The 27860-nt window shown below is 52.4% G+C and overlaps 2 protein-coding genes and 1 long non-coding RNA gene across 28 annotated transcripts in view; 2 read left to right on the forward strand and 1 right to left on the reverse strand.

The window, feature by feature from the left end:
- Prr5 (proline rich 5) overlaps positions 1-14243 on the forward strand; it is a 42444-nt gene extending 28201 nt beyond the window's left edge. For 8 of the 15 annotated variants that reach the window (XM_087557492.1, XM_087557485.1, XM_087557493.1 and 5 more), the window contains 6 exons: positions 990-1038; positions 1255-1312; positions 6627-6718; positions 7104-7244; positions 8949-9084; positions 10333-14243. In XM_087557492.1, coding sequence (XP_087413618.1) covers positions 1276-1312; positions 6627-6718; positions 7104-7244; positions 8949-9084; positions 10333-10802 — 876 coding nt within the window. In that variant the 5' untranslated portion in view covers positions 990-1038; positions 1255-1275 and the 3' untranslated portion in view covers positions 10803-14243. 15 annotated transcript variants of the gene reach the window in all.
- LOC148004908 (uncharacterized) lies at positions 159-27796 on the reverse strand. 8 transcript variants are annotated; one of them, XR_015625833.1, is made up of 5 exons: positions 27005-27162; positions 25856-26328; positions 24780-24891; positions 2134-2260; positions 159-1424 (listed from the first exon to the last, which is right to left on the reverse strand). It is a non-coding gene; the product is annotated as an uncharacterized LOC148004908 (long non-coding RNA). The 8 variants fall into 8 exon arrangements; XR_015625832.1 differs by lacking the exon at positions 2134-2260 and having other exon boundaries at positions 160-1424; XR_015625834.1 differs by lacking the exons at positions 159-1424; positions 2134-2260; positions 27005-27162 and adding exons at positions 17017-18312; positions 27454-27796.
- The window catches only part of Arhgap8 (Rho GTPase activating protein 8), a 76574-nt gene continuing 74261 nt past the window's right edge, over positions 25548-27860 (forward strand). Inside the window, exon 1 of one of the 5 annotated variants that reach the window (XM_087556583.1) lies at positions 25548-26168. The gene's annotated coding sequence lies outside the window, so the exon portion shown is untranslated. 5 annotated transcript variants of the gene reach the window in all.

Raw genomic sequence — 27860 nt, forward strand, 5'->3', positions numbered from 1 at the left:
CCTCTAACTCAGAACTGATTACATCTCTGAAGTGGAACTAGCAGCCAGAAAATGTAAGACTTCTACCGGGTTTGTCTCAGAACATGAAGACTGCACGGATGTCAGTGGCTATATTAATTTCCTTTCGGGTGCTGTGATTAAACACCGTGACCAAAGCAACTAAGGGAAGGAGTTTATTTGACTTGGACTTCACAAGGATGAGAGTCCATCGTGGTGGGGAAGCATGGCAGCAAGGAGCAGGCTGCAAAGGGCTGGCATCGGGCCAGGAGCAGGAAGCCAAGAAATCATCTTCAAACCCAAGCATTAAAGGGAGTAAACAGGAAGTGAGGCCTGCCCCCCAGTGACTTCCGCTATCAAGGGTCACAACCTCTCCCAAACAGCGCCACCATCTGGGGACCTAGTGTTCAAGCATCTGAGCCCATGAGGGACATTGTCATCCAAACCCTCCCAGTGGCTGGACTTCTTCAGGATGGGATCAGGGTGGAAAATGACTCCACTAAAGGAAGGCAGTACTGTTCACAAAGTAGAGATTCCCATGTTCATCCGCCATGGGTTGTGCGGTGTGGGGTGGGTAGCTAACTTCTGTGAGCTGTTCTGGCCTCTGCTATATAGGAGAGCTCCACTCAGTGCCTGTCAGTGGCTCTATGAAGACTCATGTTGGTGCTCAAGCCACTTAGGAAAGGGAGTCCCCGCTGGCTGTGGGACTCAGGCAAGCAGATGCTGGATGGATGGAGCCCAGTGTTGCAGGTCCAAACCTGTGGGTCTCTGTTTGAGGAAGAGAAGGTGGTCCCACTGGGACCCTCAGATGTCTGTGAGATGCATAGGGAGCTCCCTAGCGAGCCGCCACTCTGTGGGTCATAGAGGGAACATATTCTCTTGGGCCACTTGTGTTGCTATGCTGTGCAGGTTGGTCCCTGGCTGTCTGGATGTTTCTAGCCCTCACCAGTACTGCATGGCCTTAACTTGTTCTCATCTGCCTTTCCCCACAGGCAGCTGCTGAAGACGGAGCTGGGGTCCTTCTTCACTGAGTACCTGCAGGTACATGGGCCTTGCCACAGAGGAGGTCTCTATAGTTATATGACCTGTGACAGGCAGACTCAAGGCTGGCCTCTCAGGGTGGATGAGGTTTTGACTTAATGGCAGGAGGGTGGGTCTTAGGTCTTGGCTACTTATTGGTAGGTTCCTGGGGGTCCTGTGGGCCAGATCACCCTGGAATAGCTCCAGGTCAGTGATGACACCTCTGTTCGCTTTCAGAACCAGCTGCTGACCAAGGGCATGGTGATTCTTCGTGACAAGATACGCTTCTACGAGGGTGAGTCTCGGGGCTGAATGCAGTCGGCTGGCTGTGGTGTGGTGTGGTTGATGTCCTGGGACAGCGGCATGGCAGATGCTGGGCGGGAGCAGTGTCTCTCTGGTTAAGATGCCTGGAAAGGAAGGAAACAGCGCTGGGCAGCAGGACTGAGGTCTGCCCCACTTGGCAGTCCAGGAGTGCTGTGCGACTCCAGGGAGAGGCGTCCTGCTTCGTCTCACTACTCACAGAGACTGTGCCCCCAGCTTTTTTAATCACCACGACAAAGCCAGCATTATAAAGGGTGTCTTAGTTTCATTTCTGTTGGTGTGATAAGGCACCGTGCAAAAAGCAACTTAGGGGAGAAAGGGTTTATGGTGCTTACAATTCCAGGGTACAGGCCTGATAGCAGATATCAAGGTGGGAATTTGTACAGTCACAGTCAAGATCAGAGATGGACACGTGTGTGCTGCTTTCTGCTGTGCTCAGCTCTCTCTCACACACTTTAGGAGTACCCGCCTAGGAATTGGTGCTGCCCACAGTGGGCTGGGTCTTCCCATATCAATGAACAATCAAGGTAGTGCCCCATCCTGCCCTAGATAATTCCTGACCGAGCTCTTGCCGTGTGACTGTAGGTTTTCTCAAGGTGGCAAAGGTAACCATTGCCAAGGGAAAAGGTTTATTCCGGTTCAGTGTCAGAGGTCCCTGGACACTTGACCTTGTGTTGATCCTGGCAAGAAGCCAAAGTCATGTCAGAGAAATGTGGGTTAGCCTAGCTGTTCACCAGGAACAGCTTCTGTGGTCAGGAAGCAGAGAGACAGGAAGAGACCGGAGGCAGAGTGTACCTTTCATAGGCACTCCTGCAGGGAATTAGTTGTGTTTCTTGTTGCCATGACAAAAGCAGCTCAAGGAAGGGTGTATTTTGCTCACAGTTGCAGTCCGTCATGGTGGGGATAACATGTCGGCAGAAACCTGAAGAGACAGGTCACATCACACCCATAGCCAAGAGAGCAGAGAGATGAGTGCTGCTCTCAGTGCACCTCCTTTTCACTCAGCCCAGGGCCCCAGCATGTGAAACCCAGGGCAAGTCTTCTCTCCTCAGTTAATCCAGTCTAGGAACTTCTTCATATACGTACCCAGAGGAGATGATTCTAAATCCTGTCAGGCTGACAGTCAGTAGTAACCATCACAGCACAGCCCACCGTCCTCCACCAAGCCTCACCTCCAAGGCACATTCATCTCCAAACTGGTCAATGGGTCTGTCCAGTGATGCAGCCAGCAACCTCACTGCCTCGGCTTCTCTGGCTATGGGCAGAGCCATCAACAGTGAGCTATTTTAGGGGCTACTTTATATCCAGACTGTATATAAGGAACATGAGGATATAAAGTGTAACAGGAACCCCATTCTATTGCTTGAGAGATACTGTCCTGAGTATGAATACCCAGAGACCAGAGAACTAGCTTAGGGCAGAAGGTCATTGTCCCTACACAGGGACAGCAGAGATGGTAAGCGGTTGGTCCACAGCCACACTATAGGGATATTTGAGCCTTACTGTGATGTCAGAGTGCCCCTAGTTCTTTCTCAGGCCCCACAGTTCCAGCAAACCTCTCTGCCTGGCTCAGCCTTCATCATAAGGCTTTGACTTCCCAGTCCCAGCACCTTAGGGCCCTGGTGTCTGATGGTCTTGAGGCCCCAGAAGGGGCTTGGCACTATGGCAAGGCTAGTGTCTAGAGGACTTTGCAAATTTCTACTGTATGCCAGGCCCTGTGAGCATGTGACAAGTACCTGTTGTGTACCAGGTCTTGTGCTGACCCTGGATCCCATAAGCATTTGATGAGTACCTACTGTATACCAGGTCCTATACTAGGTTCAATATACAAGGGTTTTATGTGCACCTACCTTCTGTATGCTAGGCCCTGTGCTGACTTCAGACTGGGAGTGTTTCATAAGCACCTACTATGTGGCCAGACTTCACACTGACTATGGGCTTTATGAACGTTTGCTGGTTACCTCCCATGGGCCAGGCACCAGGTTGTTCTCCACTAGGTTATAAACTGGTTGGCTTGCTTCTGCTGACCAGGTGGGTAACCCAGCAACCCTGGGAAGGAGGCACATGCTCAGTCCTGCTTGGGCCACACGGGATACATGGCTGCCCAAGTGCAGAGCAGATGACTGGCTTCCTGAAGCCCACTCAAGTCACTCACTGCTCCAGGTGTCTCCTCCAAGTGCTGGGCCCTGGGCAAATGACTGTGAGCCCACTTCAGAAAGTGGAGGCTGAGGCCTAGAGTCCCGCCTCACTCTAAGGGGACCCCCCTCCCCAGTTCCCCATCATCTTCCTACATGAGGCAGGCCCAGACAGGAATGAGCATACCCTGAGAACAGTGGGTGTGGGCAGAAGGCCCGGGCAGCCAAGGTCCAGGGGGCGTCCTACTAGCCAAGCCCCTGGATGGTGCTGTGAATGTTTGGCACCTGAGGGAAGAGGCCTCCCACACCCTCCTGACTGGTCTGACTCAGCGCATTCCCTGAGGTGCCTCCCACTAACACAGCCCAGGGGAGCCGGGTCCTGAGAGAAGGGCAGCTTTGTGAGGCCTGTGGAACCTCATGACTGTGAGGCAGGGCCTCCCAGGCAAAGGAGAAGGGATGTCCGACCTGTAGACCCAGGGGATGCTACAAGCTCTAAGCACATGTGAATACACCATGGGTATCACATACTGCGGCCTCCCTGCCCTTGGGGCCCGTTTCTTACCATTGTAGCAAAGAAGGAACCGTGTCCACTCAGGGCCCCAGGGGAGTCTCTGGGGACCTGGAGATGGAAAAGATACAGGCCTTACCCTGCAGGGCCTGAGACATAAACCAGATGTTGACAGGCTAGTGTGATGAGTGTCAGGTGAGGGGAAACTCTGGGGAGGAAGGGTGGCGGTAGCAGTCCCTGGGTATGGCCTGCCAGAGCTTGTCCATCCTGTTCAGTCACTCACCACTGCCCTGTGGGTCAGCCATCTCATCCCCCTTCCATCTCATAAAATCTGCCCCCCTGAGTCCCCAAAGCTGGCTGTACCCTCAGCCCGTAGCTGCTGGAGGGGACGGACACGTGGAGTCAGATGGTAGCCTTAAGCGGGCAACCCAAGACTCCAGTGAGACCTCTGCCATCATGTCCCAAACTAAGTGATTCGTGCATGGAGTCAGGAGCCGGCTAGAGCGGGAGTACTTCCAGCAGGGGGAACAGCCTGGCACCTCACAAGAGGTCACCCAAGAGGCCACGGGGCTTTGCTGCTGCTTCTGAGGCTGCTGCTGCTGTCTGTAGTTTCTCAACCACGAGCCAAACTCCGTGTAGCCAGTGTGCGTGCATAACCCCCACACACTCATACATCCTTGCCTGCCTGTGCAGATACTTTAGCCCCCTGCTAGACGGTCTTCGTCATTTCTCTGTGGTCATCACCGTCTCTAGAGCCTTCGCGTGCCTGTGTCCTGGAGCTGTACTCACCTGCTCCCCTGTTGGATTTTAGCACCATGGGGTTGAATAAAGGAGAGACTGACATCCCAGTGAAAGCCATCATGGAGCCTCAGCCTGGCCCCTCACCTAAGCTTTCCGCTCCACCTCTGGCTGGGGCTCAGTCAGGGTGCACACATTCACTGGCTGCGTCATACCAGCAGCAAACACAGGGTACCTTGTCATCAAGCCCTGGGGACTTATCCTGTCCCTCACACAGGGTGCCACTAGGTCTGGCTGGAAGAACTTTCTGGGGCTCCACTGTAGCCACAGAGCAAGGCTTCAGCCCTTGTCCGTGTGTCTGACAGTAGCCTCCGCTGACCTCGCTCCCAGGCACACAGCCCAGTCCACAGTCCCCGGCAAGAACCCAGCCAGGGACCAGGCTATCCTTCCGGGTCTCTGACAGCTCACAGCTCCAGCTGGGGCCTGGATTCTGTGTTTTACAACATCTGCTTTTCTGTGGTGTGTCCGCCCTGTGGGCTAGAGGACGACCTTCACTTGGTGGCACACTGCCCTGGCCGGCGCCCAGGGCCACCCCACAGCCAGCCAGGACTGAACAGCCTTTCTTCCTGTATGATGGCAGGAACTGAAGGGACTTTGTGTTCAGGCAGGACTCCGAGGGGCTGTGAGCATCCGCCTGCCCCGGGCATTCCTGCAGTCTCCTTGCCCCTGGAACCAGGTGTGGGCCACCCGGGGAATGTTAGAGCTGTCCGCCAGCAGACAGCCCTGGGTGGCCATACACAGAGGCCAGCCTGCTCCTGAGGCCAGCTCTCTGTTCCCCACATCCTTGCTCTACTCGGACCTAGGGCTTTCCGTGAGGGAACGGTCATCAAGTACTGGAAAGGTGGGCAAAGGCTTTCACAGGCTTCCTCGTTCCCATAGGAATGAGGAGACAGGCAGGCAGGCAGGCAGGCCAATAGAGAAGGACCCTTCCCTTCCTGCTCAGACCCACAGGGCACCGGATTCCTACAGGACACATGGCTGGGTCTGCTCACCCCTAGACCCAGTGGCTATTTGTCTCCGCTATCTATCTTGGTGACAAGTTCATATGTCTGCAAAGCACAGAGACAGTCATCTTGAGGCATCTACCTGCCCCATTCCCCCACAACCACACCCACCTGTCAGGTGGTGCCACTCTGCCTGAGGCAAGCCAAGTTCCTACATCTTATCCAAACTCCCGTTTCCCACACAGATGCTTCTTTCTCTTGGCAGAGGTAGGGTAGGGGTGGGTGTCACATGCCCAACATATATCCATCTGAAAAGCCAACTCAGACATCAGACAACTCCTCCAGAAGTTCTCCCTGCCCACCCTCTGCCCCATCTCCCACAAGTAGGGTGACATGTTGTGTCTTGGGCCCTCAAGAGAGGGAGCCAGAGACTAGCCTGGGTCATGGACCCTAGAGGCCACCCTTTACCCACTGTCTTTCCCAAGGCTCTTCTATGTCCTGCTTCCCTGCTATATAATAACTTATGTCTGGAGCCACTGGGGGCTTGACTGTCCCTAGTGCCCAGTGTCTCATGTAGGGGTTCTATAAATGGATGGGACAGACAGGAACAGGCAGGCTGATGAAGGGTCTGAGCCCCAGCATGCTCAAGGCGGGACAGGAACCAGCTGCCATCACTCACCCAGGCTGAGCACCTTCATGGCTGACGTCCCATCTGCTCTAGACTGTAGGTCTTGTCATGTGCGCACTTCACAAGTGAAGAATGGGCTTGGTGGCAGAACACTGTGCTCTGCTGGGGGTGAATGAAATCTCAGTGCACCTCCCGCTCTTCCTAGGCTCCTTGTCCTGGCGGGTGGGTCTGCTAGTGTGTTCAGGGCATGCTGTAATGGCTCCTTGTGCCCACAGGACAGAAGCTGCTGGACTCACTGGCGGAGACCTGGGACTTCTTCTTCAGTGATGTGCTGCCGACCCTGCAGGCCATCTTTTACCCTGTGCAGGTGTGCTATGGCTCGGTACATGGGAGTAAGGGGAGTCCCAGTTGTCCAAGATACACCATGAGGACATCGGATGGCTCATAGGAGTCCTCCAGCCCTGATGACCCTTTCTGTACTAACCCAGGCTGTCCCTTACGGACCAGCTGAGCCTGTCAGGTGTGTGACTCCTCAGGGCCTGGAAGGCCTAGAGCGGGGAAGCCTACTGGCAGAGATCTGCTCTGCTTTGTAGGGAGAGCCCTGCCAGAGGAGGCTACAGGGAATCTTGTATCTTTAGGGCAGGGTGAGAGAATGGGGCAAGGGTGGGTGTCACTGGGCTCTTTCCCACATCCCACCCTTGACAAACTGCGTAATAGCAAGGTGGCCAGCTTGTCTCTTCCTGTGTCTGCAGGGCAAGGAGCCGTCGGTGCGCCAGCTTGCCCTGTTGCATTTCCGGAACACCATCACCCTCAGCGTGAAGCTGGAGGACGCACTGGCCCGCTCCCACGCGCGTGTTCCCCCTGCCATCGCACAGATGCTGCTGGTACTGCAGGTGGGACGAGGGCTTGGGGACCCAAGACGGACTGGGCAGGGAGCCGACCAGTGAGGCTTTGGGACTGGGATGCCAACCAGACCACAGTTACTTATTCAGTGCAGCAACTGGCTTCTGTATACTTGATCATGGCTGGACCCCCATGCACCCACACCCACCCCAGCACATGAGCGTGTGCATGTGCACATACACGCACACACATGCGTGCGCACACACACACACACACACACACACACGTGTTCCAGGCACTTGGTACACATGGACTTCATCAACAAGGCTAGCTCTGAAGAAGGGACAGTGGCCAGCTAGTATGGCTGGATTAAAGGGGCTTGCCCCAGGACTGAAGAGAATTGGGCCACCAGCAAGCACATGTACCCTACATCTGACACATCCCCTTACTGTGTGGGCTCACCGTACTGAGCTCTCAGAACCTGCAATCCTGCAGGACTTTAGAGGTAACATCAACTGCCCCATCTGACTGATAGGGAGACATTTTCTGTTGGAGGGATTGTGGCCTCATTAGGATTCTCATAAGCATCAAAAGCCCTGTTGTCATGAGTTCCATGTTTATGGAAGTCCTTTTGAGTTAGGGTTTGTGGGCTCAGGCCTAGGGACCAGAAGAGATTAAAGGGTTCATATGGGCTGCCGTGTAGGTGTGCAGGGTCCAGGGGCTGCCCTGGGTCAGAGGCTTATGCTCACTGTAGGATGAAGCCAAGTATAGGCCTTGAGTGGGATTTCCACAGACTGCATCTAGTCTGGCAGCTCGAGTGTGAAGAGAATTGGGAGAGCTGGAAAGCCAGGTCTCTGCCTTGCTGGGCCCTGGGATTCCTAGGCCCAGAGCAGTGCTGCCCCCTGCTGGCTACTGTGCCTCCTTCTGCTTCTACAGTTCCAGCATAGCCTCTAACCACAGGGGCTTCCATTGTCCCATCTGTCACCTCTCCCCAGACTGAGTGGCCTTGCTCTAAGACCTCTATGAGCATGTTTCCTACCTCACCTTGGTCCCCAGGTGAACCCAGCCCCCACTGTTTTAAGTCTTGAGTTGCTGAGTTCACAGGTACTAGTCAGTTGTGTATTAAGGACCTACTGTGTGCCCTTGACTCCCTCCCAGGATCACAGCTTCTACTGGGGTTCCAAACGGTGGGGTGCTAGTCACACTTAACAGCCACATGTGTGTTAATACGGATGACCCAGCCCCTATTTCTCCCTTGTACAGGAGAGACGGCAGGGGAGATGTGACTTCATAAACTTACAGAAGTAGAAAGGGCAGGATGTGGTGGCATGCACCTGCAATCCCAGCCCTCACAGTGAAGGCAGCCAAGGACACATAATGAGACTTTTATCTTAAAAAGATCATGGGCCAGGAACCTGGCTAACCTGGCTAGCGGCTTTTCCTAGATAATACTGTCTCTCACAGGACCACCCGGGGCCCCCTGCACACCAGGGCTTGGTGACTTTAGTGTAAGTCATCTCATGTGGCTATAAGGGCACCCAGCCGGGCTGGGGATTTAGCTCAGTGGTAGAGCACTTACCTAGGAAGCGCAAGGCCCTGGGTTCGGTCCCCAGCTCCAAAAAAAAGAACCAAAAAAAAAAAAAAAAAAAAAAAAATAAGGGCACCCAGCCTCCTGCCTGGGACTCCAGCTGGGGAAGATGAGGGAGGGATAAGATGCTGCTGGACCAGGGTGTGTGACCCCCATTCCCTTGCAGGGAGTACATGAGTCCAGGGGTGTGACTGAAGATTACCTGCGCCTCGAGACATTGATCCAGAAGGTAGTGTCACCATACCTGGGCACCTATGGACTCTACTCCAATGAAGGGCCCTGTACCCATTCCTGTATCCTTGGTAGGTACTGCCTGGGACTGGGGCTGGGGCTGGGGCTGGGGCTGGGGCTGGGGCTACAGTATTGGCAAAACCAGGACACTACAGGGAACTAGCTACAGTCACACAGAAAATCTGTTCCATGCACCTGTCTAGCCTTGCTGTGTGTAGACCTGGACCCCCAGGGTAGAGGGGGTGTTGGAGGTTATCAGGCAACCCCCAGAACAGTAATGGCTCTCCGTAGAGCCCCACCATGCAGACAACCCCCATTATCCCCAAGATGTCATACCTGTACTGGTTCAGGGAGGGGTACGGGGAAAGTTGATCCAAGAGAGCCCGCTGGGTCCCTCAGAAGCCTGCGGTGCCCTCCCTGTTCATTCAGCATTGTGGCTTGAGCACTTGTACCAGCCCAGAGACCAAACCAAGCCCTCCTTCATAGCTTTGGTCTAGCAGGAAAGATGGGTCAGTAAGCCCCCATGGTGACCAGTGGGTTGCGGAAGCAGATGCAGACTGGCTCATAGAAAAAGGGCAGATAGAGTCACTTGGAAGGCTCCCCATCATCTGGGCTGCTACCTAAGGTACTGGGTGTCTTCCAGCTCAAACAAGTTAGAACTGGGGAACTTCGCACCTCCCAGGACCCATTTGGCTGTAGACAGCAGATACCTGGCAGCCAAACAAAAAAGGCAACCCCTCCTGATCCAGAGAGGCTGACAGCTTGTTGTACTCAGGAGTGCCACCCCATGGACACTATCAGGCATTGCAGGGTCCTGCATGGAATCCTTTCTTCTCCTTGGCCAATGGAATTTGACTCTGTCCTCACTCTCTACACAGCCAGTGAGGCCTGCAAACAGCTGCTTCATAGCGCTCCTCCATGCAGGCTTGTGCCCTGGGTGCCCAGTCTTACCTAGGAAAGCACTGGCACCTAGGATCCACAGGCTTCCATGGGTGAAGAAAATAAGAATAAGACATGGGGTCATTCACAGGTCACTGACAGCTTACAGATTTGAACCTATGCAGCTGAGGTCTCACTGCCTATTCAGGCCAAGGCTGGGAGTGTTAAAATTTTCCAGCTAAGGCAGGAGACTTGAACCCTTCCCAGCAGGCAGGCTGAGCTGGTCCAGAACTAGCGTCCACTGAGCCTTTTATTGGGTGACCCTTTTGTGGATTAGATGCTTGGCCAGAAGCCTCCGTCCAGTGGTGGGACTTGGATGCTCAGAGAACATGTGGGCCAGCAGCCACCATCCTAGCGAATAACTATGTCTGTTTCTGCAGAGAAACGGTTCCTACGCCGCTCCCGCTCTGGGGATATCCTAGCCAAGAACCCAGTGGTGCGCTCCAAAAGCTACAATACTCCCCTGCTCAATCCTGTGGCTGAGCATGAGGCAGAAGGCACAGCGTCCGGTGGCACAAGCATCCGCAGACACTCAGTCTCCGAGATGACATCTTGTCCTGAGCCCCAGGGCTTTGTGGACACGCCTGACCAGGGCCCTTCGGGGACCTTCAGGTCTTCCCCATCACCCCACTCAGGGCCTTGCCCCAGCAGACTATACCCCCCTGCCCATTCCCCCGAACAGGGCCCAGACCATGGCTCCCCACCCACCTCCAGCCCTGAGACACTCGTGGACCAGATCCTGGAGTCCGTGGACTCAGACTCCGAAGGGATATTCATTGACTTTGGGCGGGGTAGTCGCTCCAGTGTGTCTGACTTTGAGGCAGCAGGCGGCCGGCCGAGTGTTGTGTGATGGCCTGAGGTTAGTTCATGTTTTTACTGCCCCTGTGTGTTTGCGTGTCTGTGTATGTGTGTGTGAGAGACTTGTTACTCTTTCCAAACCTTGCCGGCCCCCTGTCTGTCACTGCCTCAAGTCACTTTGTACTCCCAATCTGTTGGAAAACCCACCCACCCAGATGCATACTCAACCACCTGGAGGAATGGGCCACCATGTGCCCTCCCACCTGCCCCACTCTCGGTGCCCACAACTTACCCAGGAAAATGTGAACCAGTGGGCTCTGCCTACGCCAGCCCAGCCTGGCCTTCATAGTGACGGGACTCAAGCCACAGACAGACCTGCCTGCCTGCCTCCCTCTGCCCTCCGTGGCCACAAAACAGGAAGGCATGAAATAAAGTTAGAGCTCCAGGCTCCAGTCTGCCCCCTGGTGTCCTGGGACCCCTGCCTCTCTGACCTCTCCCTCCTACCGGGTGCATTCCCAGACTGGGGCCCAGGCCACTTGTTCTCAGGCTCAGTGTGGCTATGTCATCTTGATGGAAGGGCCTAGAAAGCACATAAGGAAGGCCTGAGACCTTAATGGGTGATGCCTGGGTATAAGACAAACCCTACTGTGGATCCCTGGTCTTAGTCCCAGGCATTGGCATTGACCCCATGCAGCCAGGGAGGGAAAGGGGTCACAAGACCTATTGATCTTGCTCTTGTTTGGTGAGGGTTGCTGAAGACCCTGGCCAGGTGGGAGGGGCAGCCCAGCTCTCCCAGAGTCTGAGGGTGGTCAGGACCTCCCTGGTCCACAAACGGGCTGGTCCAACTGCCTGACCTTGGTAAATAGACTTAAGTGTTCTTGAGAGTTGGCAGGGTTGTTCCAGGCATGCACTGGCCCAGCAGCCTAGCTTAACAAGCCATGCCTGGAGTAGCCTCTGTCCCTTTGAAATCCTCTTTAAAGAGCCAGGGCGAGTGTGGTTCAGCCTGTGTTGTGAACCACATGCCGATCCCCTGCCGAAGATCCTTCAAAGTGCTTGGGTCTTAAATGATTGTCCACTGAGAATGAGAAAGCAGATAGACCCAGGGGCAGGATAGCTGGATTTGGCCTGAAAACAGTCAGGACAGGAGGCATCTACTTCATGCTTGTGGGCTTTCTCCCCTTCAGGGCAGGAGGAACAACCTGTCCAGCCAGGAATGGCCTGCTTGAGCTTCTACGTTGCCTCTAAGAGCACATGATCCCCTCACAGAGTGTCTTAGTTAGGGCCTCTATGCTGTGATGAAGAAGTCAAGGCAAAAACTTGGAGGCAGGAGCTGGTGTGGAGACTGTGGCATTGCTGCTTGCTCTCCATGGCGTGTTCAGTCAGTTCCATTTGTTTTGTTCAAAAACAGGGTCTCTTCTACATAGCCCTGGCTCTTCTGGAACTCACCATGCGGACCAGGCTGGCCTCCAACTCATGGAGATCCTACCTTGCCTCCTGAGTGCTAGGATTAGAGGCCTGCACCATTACACCAGGCTCAGCCTGCATTCTTTTTTTCTTTCTTTCTTTCTTTTTTTTTTTCCGGAGCTGGGGACCGAACCCAGGGCCTTGTGCTTGCTAGGCAAGCGCTCTACCACTGAGCTAAATCCCCAACCCCCTGCATTCTTATAAAACCCAGGACTACCAGCCCAGGGATGACCCCACCTACAGTGGACTTGGCCCACACACATCAAACACCAATTTAAAAAATGCCCTACAGGCTTGCCTGCAGCCCTGTCTTATGAAGCATTTTGTGGATCGAGGTTCCCTCATCTCAGATGACTCTAGCCTGTGTCAAGATGACATAAAACTGGGCAGCACACAAGGATTTGGAAAAGAGCTCCCCAGGGACCCAGGGGAGCAAGAGCCACTTCAGCCTTGAGACACGCAGAGCATCAGGCAGGAACCTCAATCTGGAGAGAGTGCTCAAAGCTAGAAGCATTGCCACAGGCTCTCAGGGAAGCCAGACAGGCCTGGGACGTGGCTAAGCTCTGCCACTCTTCCTCCCTTAACACCATCCAAGTCATCTTCAACCCTCCCTTCTCAGGGACCCCTTTGAGAAGTGGAAGTGGAATTATGGGTAGAGGGTTCCGTTGTGTCAACGGTTCTACCGTAAGCAGAATGAGCAGTGTTGACCAGGTGTTCTCTGGAGTGGCGGGTCTCAGCCTTCCTAATGCTGTGACCCTTTAATTCAGTCCCTCATGGTGTGGTGACCCCCAACCATAAAATTATTTCATTGCTACTTCTTAAGTAGAATTTCGCTACAGTTACAAATCATAATGGAAATACCTGATATGTAGGATATCTGATATGTGACCTTTATGAAAGTCAGTCATCCTCCAAAGGAGTCACGCCCCACGGGTTGAAAAACGCCAGAGGAACAGAATTGATAGAACATACATAAGAAGTAGGCCCTGATGTCAGAAAAGGAACGGACTCGCTAGCAAGAGTGAAGGCAGGCAGAGAGAGGGGGCAAGCTTCCTTCCTCCATGTCGTACGTATAGGCTGCTATCAGAAGGGGTGGCCCAGGTTAAAGATGAATCTTCCCACCTTAAAAGATCCAGATTAAAATCGGGTCTTTCTCACGTTAAATGATTTAATTAAGAAAGAAAGAAAAAAAAAGTCCCTCACAGTTGCCCTTGGCCGCTTGGGTCTTAGTTAATTCCAGTTGTAGTCAAATTGGCAACCCAAGAATAGCCCCACACCAGGTGTACAGAGACGGGCGCACCAGGATGTGACATACAAACGTGTTGCTGAGTGCCCCACCCACACCCTGAAAGAACCCTAAGCCAGGCTGCCCAAGTTCTGCTTCGTGAGCCTAGACGGGGCTTGTGCTGGTTGAAATGAGTTGTTTCTTCATTTGTAGCCCTCCTCCCCCATCCCCTTTCCAGGCAGCTCCATCTTTCTTCCACTGAACTCCCAGATCTGTCTCAGTGCCTGCCCTGTGTCCTATCGGTTACTAGATCAGCCTGGGGCACAACAAGTCCAGTGTGGAGGCGGGGGTTGGGGGTCGGCTCTCAGTGTCCTAGGCTGATTCCATGGGTTCCGTGGGCTCACCTCCCTCTACAGATCTTCATGTGTGTCTGCCACCTGTACGGTTGGGAGGCAGGTGCTTGTCACAATTGACAAGCCCTACTAATTAATCAGAGGTTCCAGAATGCAAGAAGCCCGTGGCACTGCTGACTGTCATGGGAAGAGACACCAGGCCCTACCTATTAGCCATCAACTCTGAGCCCTAATCCACTCTCCTGGGAGGTCGGGTTAGAGACCCCACAGGAAACAGTTGAATTGGGGTATGATGACATTTGTCTTTAATCCCAGTGCTTGGGAGACCAAGGCAGGTGGAGCTCTGTGAGTTCAAGGACAGCCTGGTCTACATAGCCAGTTCTACTCCAGCTGGAGTGACACGATGAAACAATGTTCCGAAACAATAATAAAATGACATTGGAAACATGTATTCAACTTGAGTGACCACTGGTGACTGATGGCTTGGTGAGGCTTCCGTAACATTCCATCTCCAGGGGCTCTTGCCTTGTTCTGTGGTAACTTTCAAAGGCTTCTGGGACTGTCTTAGTCAGGGTTCTCTAGAGTCACAGAACTTATGGGTAGTCTCTGTATAGTAAGGGAATTTGTTGATGACTTACGGTCCGTAGTCTCCTGGTATTCATAGCCACTATGCCTCAAGATCTCCATGCCAAGATCCAGGTCAGAAACTTGTGTCTTCCAGCCTCAAGATCAGGATCACAGATGACCCTTCCAATTCTGGATTGTAGTTCATTCCAGATACAGTCAAGTCGTCAACCAGAAATAGCCATTACAGGAGAGGATGCTGCCATGGCCTTTAAAAACTTGTCATGGAAGAATGAATGTGTGTCCATCTTTTTTAACATGGATGACAGGCCATTCAAGATCTCAGTGAGCCCTGGGTTCACACTATCAGGGTAGGGTTCACTGCTAGCAAACCAAACCCTCGATTCTGGCCCCTGACTAGACTTTGCTGCTGCAGATGCTGTGGCTGAAGATGTGGGTCAGTGGGTAGAGTGCTTAGTATGCACAAGGCCCTGGGTTCAATCATCTGGTGATTCCCATCTAATCCCAGCACTCAAAATGAGTTCAAAGTCATCCTTAGCTATATAATAAGTCTGAGGCTAGCCTGGACTACGTGGACCCTGTCACTTGTTTTGAGATAGGGTCTCACTATGTTTCCCTGGCTGTCCTGGAACTCTCACTACATAGACCAGGCTGTCTTCCAAGTCACAGAGACTCCGCCTCTTGAGTACTGGGATTAAAGGTGTATTCCACTATTGTCTACTGAACCTTGGTGTGTGTGTGTGTGTGTGTGTGTGTGTGTGTGTGTGTGTGTGTGTGTGTTGTTTTGTTGTGTCTTAAAGTCACTTTTCCACCCAATTATCAGACACCTAGGCTTTGTCTCCTGCTGCTTAGAGGCAGAGGTGGCCCAAGGTCCTGAGCCTCAGCTTTGCTAATGAGAAGTTGAGGTGCTTTGTGGCCTCACATGAGGCCCTGGTTAGTGTTAGTGTGAGAGTCAAGCTTCCTGTCTGGCCTCTCCCTCACACCCACAGGCCCTAGGGCCCAGCATGCCAAAGGGGCGTGTTACCCAGAGTCCTCTGTTCCCACCCTGTCCCAAGTCCAGTCACCATACTTCCTGTGGCTCCTGTACCCAACCCTCAGACATAGGGATTAAGGAACAGTGTCCCTTTGTCCCCAGTTCTGTACCGTTCCCCAGTGCCCTTTGGGATGAAAGCCACTTTGGTGGTGAAGGTCATTCCTTCACAGAGGTGCTTGCCCTCCCACCAGCTCCCTCAGGAACATGCTCTCAGGGCACAGGATTGTACCTCCTCAGTGCCCTTCCCAACAGCCTCAGCTCTTCGAGTGCCACAGCACAGGGAGAGGGAAAAACTGGGCCGCTGCCATCACTCTCAAAACCTTTGAAACTTCTTCCAAGGACCTGGCAGCCTGCTTCCTGAAGCTCCAGGGCCCTTCCCACCTAACTGTGGGAAGCCTCTCTGCCCTATCTCTATTCACACATACTGTCCCATACACACACACACACACACACACACACAGTACACACACACACACACACACACACACACACACACGTCCCTACTTACATGTTCACATACACATGTACAGAGACATATCCCACACACACACATACGTGCTTAGATACCCACTCACAGTACATGTTCACACTTGCCTCCTGGCCCTCCCCTTGGGAGAGGTAAGTATGGAGGGGTCTGTGACACCTCAGCTCACTCCCATTTTCCTAGAGTATCCCCATGGCTTCTGGGCACCACTATCTGACCCCAGATTCAGGAAAGCGATACTCTGCCTATGTTTTGCCAGGCTCTAGGCCTCAGGCAGTGCAGCTCGGAGGGCTCAAAAGGGACAGAGGCTGGGGCATTGGATTAACTGGTACTTCTTTTTTTTTTTTTTTTTTTTTTTTTTGTCTTTCTTTTTTTTCGGAGCTGGGGACCGAACCCAGGGCCTTGCGCTTGCTAGGCAAGCGCTCTACCACTGAGCTAAATCCCCAACCCCCTAACTGGTACTTCTTATCATCATCATCGTCATCGTCGTTATCGTCATCATCATCGTCGTCGTCGTCGTCGTCGTCATCATTATTACTATTTTGGTTTTTGGAGACAGGGTTTCTCTGTGTAGTCCTGGCTGTCCTGGAACTCCGAAGACCAGCTGGCCTCAAACGCAGAGATTCTCTTGCCTCTGCCTCCCGAGTGCTGGGATTAAAAGCCTGTGCTGACACCACCCTGTATCATTTTTGTGTTTCCACGAGCTGCAAGCACCAAGGGGCTGGGAATGGAGTGTGATAAGGTTCTGTGGCCAAGTGGTAAAGGAAGAAAGGTTAGAAAAAGGCAGGGAGGGGGGGTTGGGGATTTAGCTCAGTGGTAGAGTACTTGCCTAGCAAGTGCAAGGCCCTGGGTTCGGTCCCCAGCTCCGAAAAAAAGAAAAAGAAAAAAAGGCAGGGAGGGACGGAAGTGGGGGAGGTTCCCTCTCAGTGGCCTGTCTGCCAGGCGTGTGTTGGTGTGGGCCTCCCAGTGACCTTGCCTACACCTTTCTGAAAGACATTTGTTTGGGGAGTGGGAGGGGGAGAGGCAGGAACAGAGACCCTACAAGACAGAGGGGCACACAGCAGCAGTAGCCCCTCGCAGATCTCTCTATGGAACCCAGGTTAGATGGTCGCACACAATTACCACCGTTAATATGCTGTATTGGACGGTGTTTTGCTGGGGCAAACACGTGAGGGAGTGTTTTCCTGAAGTGGACACAGGTGTGAAAAGCTAAGACAGACTCGTGAAGGAACGTTTAGTTGAAGCAGACACAGGAGAGAGGATGTCTGCTAAAGCAAGCACATGAAAGGGCACGTGATGAAGGATTCTTCGTTAACAACACGCATGTATTGGTCCACCTTACATTATGTAGTTGAGTGGTATTTGTCCAGACTCCATAGAGAGAAGTGTACCAAAAAACTTCTGGTGGTGTGCTACAGTTTCTTGCCACTTCCATGACCTCGGGCTGATTGACAGAGTGAGCTGAGACAGTCGCACATTCTGAGGCAAGACTCATGGAGGACAGGAGATGTTGGGAGGACATAAATAGGACTCGACAGACAGTGACAGACTGAGCCAGTCTTGCTCACGGAGCAGGCTGTGCAACACTTGTGGGTCTCTCGTCTTTGCTGATCTTTGCTTCGCTGAGAGAGGCACAGCTGAGAACTTCTGGCATCCCTCCGGGTCCCTCCTGCTGAGGGAGGCTGAGGCTGAGGCCTGGCTGTCTCTGCTAGGCAGTGCCACCACTGCTGATTCAGTGTTTGCTATCCCGACTCTACTGAACTGGACTGCTGGTGTATCCGTGAAGTGTTTGCCAGTGGATTGAGCTGCCGCTGCGGACCCGTGAACTAAACTGCCAATTTCCAAAGAACCTTTCTAAACAGGTCCACTTCTCCCCTGCCTCTCTTATCCACTACCTCTGGTGGGTGGTGGGCTACAAGAACCATCATTAAAAATAGGCTTTAAAAAAATGAAAGTTGGGGCTGGGGATTTAGCTCAGTGGTAGAGCGCTTACCTAGGAAGCGCAAGGCCCTGGGTTCGGTCCCCAGCTCCGGAAAAAAAAAAAAAAGAACCAAAAAAAAAAAGAAAGTTGCAGAGTGCTGTCATTTTGGGAGTGGCACTCAGTGTGATCTGAGTACACATAAATCTTTTCAGGACTCCAGATGGGAAGAAGGCTGATGTCCATGTTCATCTGTCCCCAGTACCTCTCTTGGGGACAGCCAGTACCACTCGCATGAATCACAGGTGAGATATCAGGCGGTCAACCAGCCTCGGTTTCTCCATGTGAAGGATATGACGCTGTGCTCTGGTGACTTTTCTCTGCTTCGCTGAGCCTGTGACTGACATATAGAGCAGGGCTGTAGGGTTTTAAAGCCACAGGAATGGCCGATGCACAAAGGACCTTGATCAGTAGCAGACGGGTCCTTAGTAGGCTTTGACCTGCAGGAGATAAGAGCTCAATACTAAACCATTGGTTTTGCCCCCCCCTCCCCTTATTGATGGATGCGTTTGTGGAGACGCAAGCCAAAACTCTAACCAGCTGTAACAGGCTATAAAAATGTAAAGTACCCTCCCCACACCGGCAATGGGCAAAGAGATACCACGTTGGTGATGATGTTCTTCTAGCAGCCGGGCAGAGCAGATGGCCGTCCTTTGTTCATCCGAGCTTGATGCCTCTGGCTTGGTGGCCAAAGCTGTTTTTTTTTTTTTTTTTTTGCCTCAGACACATAAAAATCAAATCAAATCCAGGCAGAGCAGCTCAGGAAGAGGAAGACAGAGACCTGCAGACCGCCATGCCTTCCCACACCTGCCCTCCAGGGCATGGCACAGGTGAGTCATAGACAGCTGCCACCACACCACACATGGAGGGTGTCACCCAGCCATGTGGCCAGGCTGCAGCAGGAGCCACCACAGCATGCGAATATCTGGTGGTCAGATGGGAGAGTAACAGAAATGGAGCCGCTCTAGTATTATGTAGAGAGATGGGACTGGAGACTTGAGGGTGGAGAGGAGGAGCCTCTTCTAAGTGGCTATCCTGCTACCTGGGGCCAGGGCGAGGTCCAGCCTGAGCTGCCACTGAGGGCCATGTCTGAGTCTGTGGCTACGCATTGGCAGGGGTTGGTGTTGATGTTGGTGGCTCACACTGCCTCGTGGATGTTCAGAGGCTGTGCTCGGCTGGCCCCTCCCTTCATTGGATGTATTCCTCTGGAGAGTTGGCCCCGTCTCTCACTGGGCCCTGCACCTCAACAAGGCAGCACAGCAGAGCTGGTCCTGGTGGCTGGGGTACAGGTGAGCCAGCTCTGAGGATAGAGCAAGGGAGAGCTGGTCCCACCATTCATCTGTGTGAGGTGGCACAGGTGCTGGGGTGATGCCCTCGCCTGTACCTCACCACCGTCATCAGCCAGGAGCACTGGTCCTGGGGTCATGAGTGTGGGTGAGCTGGTCCTGTCCCTTGCGTGCCACAGCACTCAGGAGAACAGACCTTGCACTTTTGTGCAGCACTGTAGAGCTGGCCCTGGTGGAGGAGGCATAGGTGAGCTGGCCCCAAGGGCAAAATCATGGGCGAGCTGATCCCGCCACTTGTCTGGCGTAAGGTGGCATGGGTGTGGGGGGGATGACCTTTCCTCTCCCTTCAACCCCATTGCTACCTGCAGTTGCCGGAAGAGCTGACCCTGGGATCATGATAGCAAAAGACCTAACCCCGTCCCCTCACTAGCTGTAGCACTTAGGAGAGCTGGGGTCCTGTAGCTCACTTGGGTGATACAGCGGAGCCGCCCCTGAGGGCAAGAGAACAGAAGAGCTGACCCTGCCTCCTGTCCATGCTCCTGGCCGCACCGGTGCTGGAGAGCTCATCCGGGTGGTGCTGATAAAGAAGAGCTGGTTCAGTTACCACCCAGGCCCAGATCCAGGGCTCTTAATCGCCCTACCCTAAAAGTTATAGCGTCTGCTAATGGTTGGGACACACGAAAGGGCCAGCCCTGCTGTTCTAAAGCTGCAGGATCTCCATGACGCAAGGTGACAACAGGATAACCGGGAGGAGGCCCAATTCTGTGACACCAACATTGATGATGTCACAGAAGCCAGGGACCACAAACCAGACCATTGACTCATTGCGACGAACATTTGCAAGTAAAGCTGTGTGGACAGAGGGATATACTCTGGGACACACTGCTAATGCTATAGCTTCCACGGCGAGGTATTGTTTATGCTTTTTGTTTGTTTGGGTGTTTTATTTTGGAGTGGCGGTTGCAAGGGCAAAGGGCACAGATAGGAGGGGATGTGGAGATGAACGGGACCAGGGTGCATGATGGGAAACTCAAAGAATCAATGAAAAGTTTTTTAAAAAGTAAAGAATCCCACACATTATCTGCAGAAAGAATCTCTCATCCCAGTACTCTCTGGGACGCTCCTCAGCCTGTGTTTGGTGGGGATGAGGGCAACATGGGATACTGATGAGGGACTTACTCGTGAACCACCTGAGTAGCCTGTTAATGAGGCAATGCTGATTGCCTGGTGGCGGGAGCTTTTCTAAGTTGCCAGGAGTGGGGAGCCATCCTTAAGTTTAGCTTCCAGGAAGAGTGTCCAAAGCCACCCCACACAGCAAAGGAGGCCTAAAGGCAAAGCAGTGACTATTACAGTAACCCACAGGAGACTCCAGCCCAGAGGTGAATCCATGTCCCTGGAGACACCTACCTAATACGGAGACTACCCAACAGGAGACTACCGTTGCACTGATCCAAGACCAACAGCCCCAGCATCCATGCCCAGGAGGTCCCAAGTCAGCCTGAAGTCATCCTGTACACACCCCTATCCTCACCGCAGGGGTCTCTGCAAACATCACAGCCAGCATATCTGAGAGAGGCCAGAGGACGGTTCAGTTCAGCTCAGTAGCCAGTATTGGTTCACACTTGGAGAGTCTGACCTTGAGTGATTCGTTTTAGGTGTATGTAAGCACAGCCCAATTTGGTGAAAAGTTTCCATAATGAACTCAGTCCAGCATGTGCAACAAAACTGAGGACATGACTACATCGAAACTCTTTTTAAAGTGCAAGTGACATCTTCTGTAAGATATTAACTAAGAAGACAGGCTTGACCTAAGGGTCTTGGGGAAGAAAGCTTGACCACATAAAATAGCACAAAGGTCACCAGGCTATGAAAAGTGTCTGCTCCCAGCCAGACACTGGCTAGAAAACTGGTTATATACGCATCTCTCTCTTGGAAGAGACAACTGAGTGTTTAACATTCCTGGTTCCCCTAGTGCTTAGATGTGAGCACAAGGACCTGCATGCCTCACACACACACACACACACACACACACACACACACACACACACACACAACCCTATGCTGGGCACAGTGGTCCCGGTGATACAAGATTTTCCCAGTTAGCTCTCTCTCTTAGAGTGTACCCCATCATGGTGGAGCCTGTCACTGCCCATGCCCTGATGACGAAGAAGCCTGGGTTAGCTAGTTGTTAGGTCACTGTCCATCCCTGAGGCTGTCTGGTTAGTTTTATGCAAGCTTGACACAAGCTCGTGTCATGTGAGAAAAGGGAACCTCAATTGGGAAAATGCCCCCCCTAGATTGAACTGTGGGCAAGCCTGTGGGACATATTCTTGATTGATGATTAGTGTGGGAGGACCCAGGTAACTGTGGGGTGGTGCTACCTCTGGACAGGTGGGCCTGGATGGTGACAAGCTGAGTAAGTCACAAGGAGCAAGCCAGTAAGCAGCTTCCTTCGTGGTGTCCGCATCAGTTTCTGCCTTGGGTTCCAGCTCTGACCTCCTGACGGATTGTGATCAGGATATGTGAGCTGAAGTAAACCTTTCCCTCCCCAAATTGCTTTTAGTCATGATGTTTATCACAGCAAGAGAAACTTAACGAAGGCAGAGGTCTACCAGGTGGAGGTTCTTTGATAACACAGGCATTTGAAGAACTGGGGTGCCAGCCTGGGACACCAGCAGCCGTGCTTCTGTCAAGCAGGTGTGAACTGAAGGTCCAGAAAAGACACTGTATCTGTAAGGCTGAGTCACTGGGAAGAGGTTGGAATGTTGCAGATCCAGAGCCAAATTATCTGGTGCTATCTCTTACCCCCTGATAGCCATTCATCGCCCTCCTTTTATGACTATCCCCAGAGACCTTCGAGTGTAACCTATAAGCTAAGAATGTCATCAGATAGCATCGGAGGTCTAAGCAATGATTACCTACCTTTGTGGAACTTGCCTGCCTGATTGATGTCCCCACCATTGTATTTGAGAAGTTGACTTCTGACTTTCTTTGTTCTGTCACTAAGAACTTCATGCAACCATACCACATTGGCGTCACTCAAATTTGGCTCCAGATGAAATGCTTACTCCCTTTGAGATAATAACCGTTTTAGTCAGTAGGATATACAGAGCAGGGGACCACTAGGCTGTGCATGTAAAGGGTTTCCACACTGGGCCATAGTGTCCCATAGAACACAGCGGAGAAAGCACCACGGTTCCTCTGTGTGATGTCAGACCGGTCTCTGTTCTGAAACAGGAGCATTGACACTGTCTCCGCTCTGGGCTACCCAAAGAAAGCAGGCCCTTAATCGGTGGGTTACAGTGGCTCAGCCGGCCCGCAGAGGGAGTGGCTGGGGGACGCCCAGATTCCTTTCTGCCTGCCTGTCCCCATGCGTCAGCAGCTGGGCGGAAATGCAGGTTTCCTGGAAGCTTGCAGCTCCTGCAGCTGGCTAGGCAAGCCACTGGGGAGAACACAAACAGGAAATCCAGGACCTCTGCTGGTGGCCGGGTCTTTCTCCTGACTCCAGCGCTCCACCCAGGCAAGCTCATTAACTTAGAATTTGCTGCTTGGGGAAAAAAGAAGCCTCCGACTTCATAAACATCTGCAGGAACAAATTTAATAAAGCCAGTAGTAACACCATTCCGAGGTAGCTGTTCATTTCCCATTATCCTCCTTCGTGTTTTATTGCTTGGCCTTTGAAATGCAGAGTCATTGTTATAGAGGCAGAAGGGAAAGGCCAACCCGCTGATTACAGCAGAAGAAAGAAAGGGAAGAGCGCCTGGTGTGTAGCTCCTTTCCGGGCCTCTGCCCTTTTGCGTCAGTGGCAGCGCACACACAACTGTGTTCCTAGCCATGCAGTCATTCTAGATGTCTGGCTTAGTGTGTGTGTGTGTGTGTGTGTGTGTGTGTGTGCGCGCGCGCGCGCACGGGCAAACCCACTTGGCAGAAGTAGAAAACTGACCCCCAAAGGTTGTCCTCTGACCTCTACACACACACCCTGGCACTCGTGTGCCACTGTAGCACAGCATAAATCAACAAATCAATAAATAAATCGGAAAGAATTAAACCTCTTTTTTCTTTTCCTTTTTTTTCCTTTTCTTTTCCTTTTTTTCCTTCCTGCCATCCTGAGTCCTCTGTGAGAAGGCAGACATTAGATAATCATATCCAAGCTGTGTTGGTGGGCAGGACCACATGCCAAGATGATGGCAAATTGTCTACTCAGAAGGAGGCAGCTGTGAGGATTCTGAGGGAAACCGGAGGAAATCGCCCCACCAACTACTGTCCAGAGGCAGTCCTACTATGTGCAGGAGCACTGAGCAAGCAACCTCACACCAGCCTCTACTTAGCACAGGTCACTTCTGCCCCTTTCTACGAACACATATTTAGTGATTTCATGGTTATCTTCAGCAAAACCGGTGACCAGTCTTATCTACATGACCCACGTGTGTATAAGATGGCTATTCTTGGTTGTCCACTTGACTATCTGGAATTGACTATTCTGGTTGTCAATTTGACTAATCTGGAGTTTACTAAAGTCCAAAGGGCTGAGCACAGCTGTGAGGGAGTTTCTTTGTTTCTTTTTTTTCTTTTAGTTAATTTTTATTTTATATTTCTTTATGCTTTGGCTCCTGTGTCTGTGTAAGGGTGTCAGAGCCCCAGGAACTGAAGTTACAAACAAGTATGAGCTCCATGTGGGTGCTGGGAATTGAACCTGGGTCCTCTGGAAGAATAGCCAGTGCTCTTAACTGCTGAGTCATCTCTCTAGCCCTGGGATTGTTAGTGTTTTGTTTTGTCTGAAGTGGGAAGACCCATTTTTTTTCTTTTTTTTCGGAGCTGGGGACCGAACCCAGGGCCTTGCGCTTGCTAGTCAAGCGCTCTCTCTACTACTGAGCTAAATCCCCAACCCAGGAAGACCCATTTTTATTTTTTATTTTTTTTTTTTTGGTTCTTTTTTTTTCAGAGCTGGGGACCGAACCCAGGGCCTTGCGCTTCCTAGGTAAGCACTCTACCACTGGCTAAATCCCCAGCCCCTAAAATATTTTTTTAATGGATATGAATACATTGTACATCTTGAGATACACCAGAATCTGTTACAGATGGTTGTGAGCCACCATGTGGGTGCTGAGAATTGAACTCAGGACCTCTGGAAGAGCAGTCAGTGCTCTTAACCACTGAGCCATCTCTCCAACCCAGGAAGACCCATTTTTAATACAGATCTTTTGAGATAGGAGCATCTACGTTTAATCTGGGCCATAACTTCTGCTGGCAGCCTATAAAAAAGACATGGAAAAAGGAAGCTTGCTCTCTGCCTGTTTGCTCTCACTGGCAAGCCCATTTCTTCACTGGCTTTAGCGCTTCTTTGGGATTCCAGTGTATACTGAAGACCAGCTGAAACATTCAACCTCATGGACTGAATAACTGCTGGATTGTTGGACATTCTGTTGGGCTAATTGAACCACATTCTATACATTCTATCAATTCTGTTTCTCTCGAGAACCCCAAATAATACAGTGTATCTCAGGCTCAGTCAATCAGAGGTCTCCCCTGGGATAACCCCACCCCCACCCCTGTTCTGCTAGCATTGTCAAAGGGCAACAATTTGGCAACTTGGATAAAAAGCCGGAGCAGTGGTAGCATACCTTTCTCTGCATGAATAGCTTTCTGCGCATGTGCAAGACACTAGCTTCCATCTCTGGTCTTGCCAGAAAAAAAGGAAGGAAGGTTGGTTTTTCCACCAGGATGCTCTGAATCCTACGGAATAGAAAACTCAAGCTCAAACAATCATAGATGGTTTGGGTACCTGCAGCTAAAGTAAGAGAGACATAGGCAGGTTTGATCCAGGGAATGAATGAGGAGGGTTAACCAGAGACTCAAACCCTTGCTAACTCTATCTCATCTTAAGCCTAGATCCCACCATGGTGACCGATGGCTAGCGATGATGTTGGCTCAGAACATACTGCCCCCAAACATGACCCTTGGGAAAACTGATGCAGGAAAGAGCTGTGGTAGTTTAAAGGGTTAAGATTCAACCTCGGAGATGCTATGGGCATGGCTGTGGGGGTGCTTTCAGAGAGGTTTGACTGAGGAGGGGTGGACTTCCCCCAGTTTATTACAGTTAGGCCATAACCTTTTGGACTCCTATCATACTCCTCCATGACTAATATCCTTCCCAAAACCCAAACATGAAAATACAAAATGTGCCCGTCTCTCTGGGTCCTCTTTCCCTTGTGAAGTTTCTCCATATCCTGTAAAACTTGCATGCAATGGGACTGAAGAGATATTTCAGTGACTAAGAACATTGGCTGCTCATGCAGATGGACCTAGATTCAGTGGCCGGCATCCACAGGGTAATTATTTTTTTAAGGTTTATTTTTATGAGTACACTGTAGCCATCTTCAGACACACAAGGAGAGAGCATCAGATCCCATTACAGATGCTTGTGAGCCACCATGTGGTTGCTGGGAATTGAACTCAGGACCTCTGGAAGAACAGTCAATGTTCTTAACTGCAGAGCCATCTCTCCAGCCCCACAGGGCAGTTCTTGACCCTGCCCTCTGTAACTCCAGTTCCAGGGAATCACATGCCCTCTTCTGACGTCTGAGGGCATTGCATGCATGGGGTATATGGACATGCTTGAAGGCATAACACCATACACATGAAATAAAAACAAACGGAAAAACATTCGAAACTTGCAGGAAGAAATCGGGCATGCTACCTGCTCATTAAGCCGTTAAGCTGTCTTCTGTGACAGGACTTCAGCTGTGTGCTCAGCAAAGGATGATGGGAATGGTTTCCACTCTCACTAGCACCCACAGTGAGCCAAGCTTCCTCCACTAGAGTGGGGGTGGCAGACGCAGCAAACTCTATTTTCCCTTCTTCTCCATCCAGCAAGGTCCAACAGATCCACTAGAAGATCTTGCCCTGCGTGGTGGCCTGGGACGCTTGGCTGAGTGAGTCCCAGTTACTTCGGGAAGCTGGAGGTGGTGGCTTATATTGATCGTCCCCTGAAGTCACAACACCCTCTAGAGGTAAGCGACGTCAATACTGCACTGTCTTAGCTGCTCTACAAATGTTCGGCAGGACCATGTTCACTTCGTGCAGGGCTGCCGGGCGGTAGAGCTGACTCATCTACTGAGGAAACTTCGAGTGGAGTTCCAGGTGAGGATCCTCAGAAAGGGGCCCCTGACCCTGTGTGGAGACAAATGAGCCTGTGAGGACGGGAGCCAGGAGATCACCAACTTGACCCACTCCTCACCTTGTCCCTGCTTTCTGCGCCCCTTGCCTTCCTTCCGAACCAGGTTCCGTCGTCCCCTTTGGGCTCCCGGGGTCAACATATGGTACAATGACATACTTTGTAGGAGTATTGGGGCTTGAGGGTGGACCACGCATAGAATATGAGAAGGACTCGAGGGTTTGGACCCCACCATTGGAAGAATGAGATGAGAAGGAGTTGGGAGCCTGTGAGTGTATGGAGTATGGAGACCCTCCATAGGCTGGGTCTCCAGCAGACAGCTAGGAGCCGGAGCATGAGGTTAGGGTGAGAGCTGAGATCATCAAGGTCGTAGGTTGGTGGACAGCAAGTGGATGCAGGAGATGAGGTGTAGGCTGAAAGAGGTGTGGGCCCAGCGTGACATCAGGAAGCTTGGAGGCAGAAGTACACGCTCTGGTAAAGCCACCTACATGCCTCCACCTCTGGTCTGCTCTCCCCGGAACACCAAGGCCTCCTTGTGCCTGGAGGCAAGTCATAGGAGTGTGGGAGTGGTTCTGAGCCTCTAGCCCGGACTTCTTGCGGGGACGAAGGGCTGGAGACTCAGAAGGGCAGGGACAGCGACACACGGAGATAGAGAGCCCCTCGTACCCGCACCTAGGACAGGCCTGGAAGATCAGGGTCGGACGCTTGGGGGACGCGGGCTGTGTTTTCCAACTCAGCACAGATCTCAGGTTTCCTGTCTCACCGGGCGCATCTCAAATGCGGGCAAATGTGAGGGCTGGCAGCGGCTGAGAAGGCCACTCAGGGCCAGTGTCCCTCAGCTCCCTCCCACCTAGAGCTAGAACCACCTACCCTGGTCCCGCCTACCCTGGGGACTCCCGGCTGTGCGCTCTGACGTTGGGCGGGGCCTGTCGGGAACCGGCCTGCCCTGGGGCCAGCCAGGTGTGCGGCTAGAGTAGCTGAGATCAGGAGAGGTGCTCGGTGGTCCGGTGAGTCCCCCCTCCCCAACTTTGGGGAGCTGCTCGGGTCGGGAGGCGAGGCTCCTATCCCTGGCCCTAGCCTCTTTCCACCCCAACTTCTCCTGGTGTCCCTCCACTCCCCACCTTGTCCTGGCTTTCTGCGCTCCCTGCTCTCCTTCCAATCCGGTTTCGGTCCTCCTTGGGTCCCCGGGGTCATCCCATGGCAGTAGCCTTTTCGGCTTTCGCACCAAACTTGAATGCACCATGGTGGCATTATTCCCGCCTAACAGGTGGCAACATTGAGGCTGAGGCGGATGCTGAAGATGCTCTTGGGACCCGAGGCTGGGGTCTGTCTTGTCACCTTGTCACACAGGGTGTAATTCCCAGGATTATAGGCCGTGGGCCTGGGAAGTCCCCACTTAGATAAGGCAGGCTGCCGCGGGCTATTTTCACTTTCCCAAACCTGGCAAAGGCCTCCCGAGAATTCGAGAATTCTAAGGAGGGAGGTGCAGTCAGTGTAGCTAGCTTCCGGGGCCCTGCTAGGGGAACTG

The sequence above is a fragment of the Rattus norvegicus genome, chromosome 7 (assembly GCF_021556685.1).
Source record: "Rattus norvegicus strain SHRSP/BbbUtx chromosome 7, alternate assembly SHRSP_T2T, whole genome shotgun sequence".
NCBI lineage: Eukaryota > Metazoa > Chordata > Mammalia > Rodentia > Muridae > Rattus > Rattus norvegicus.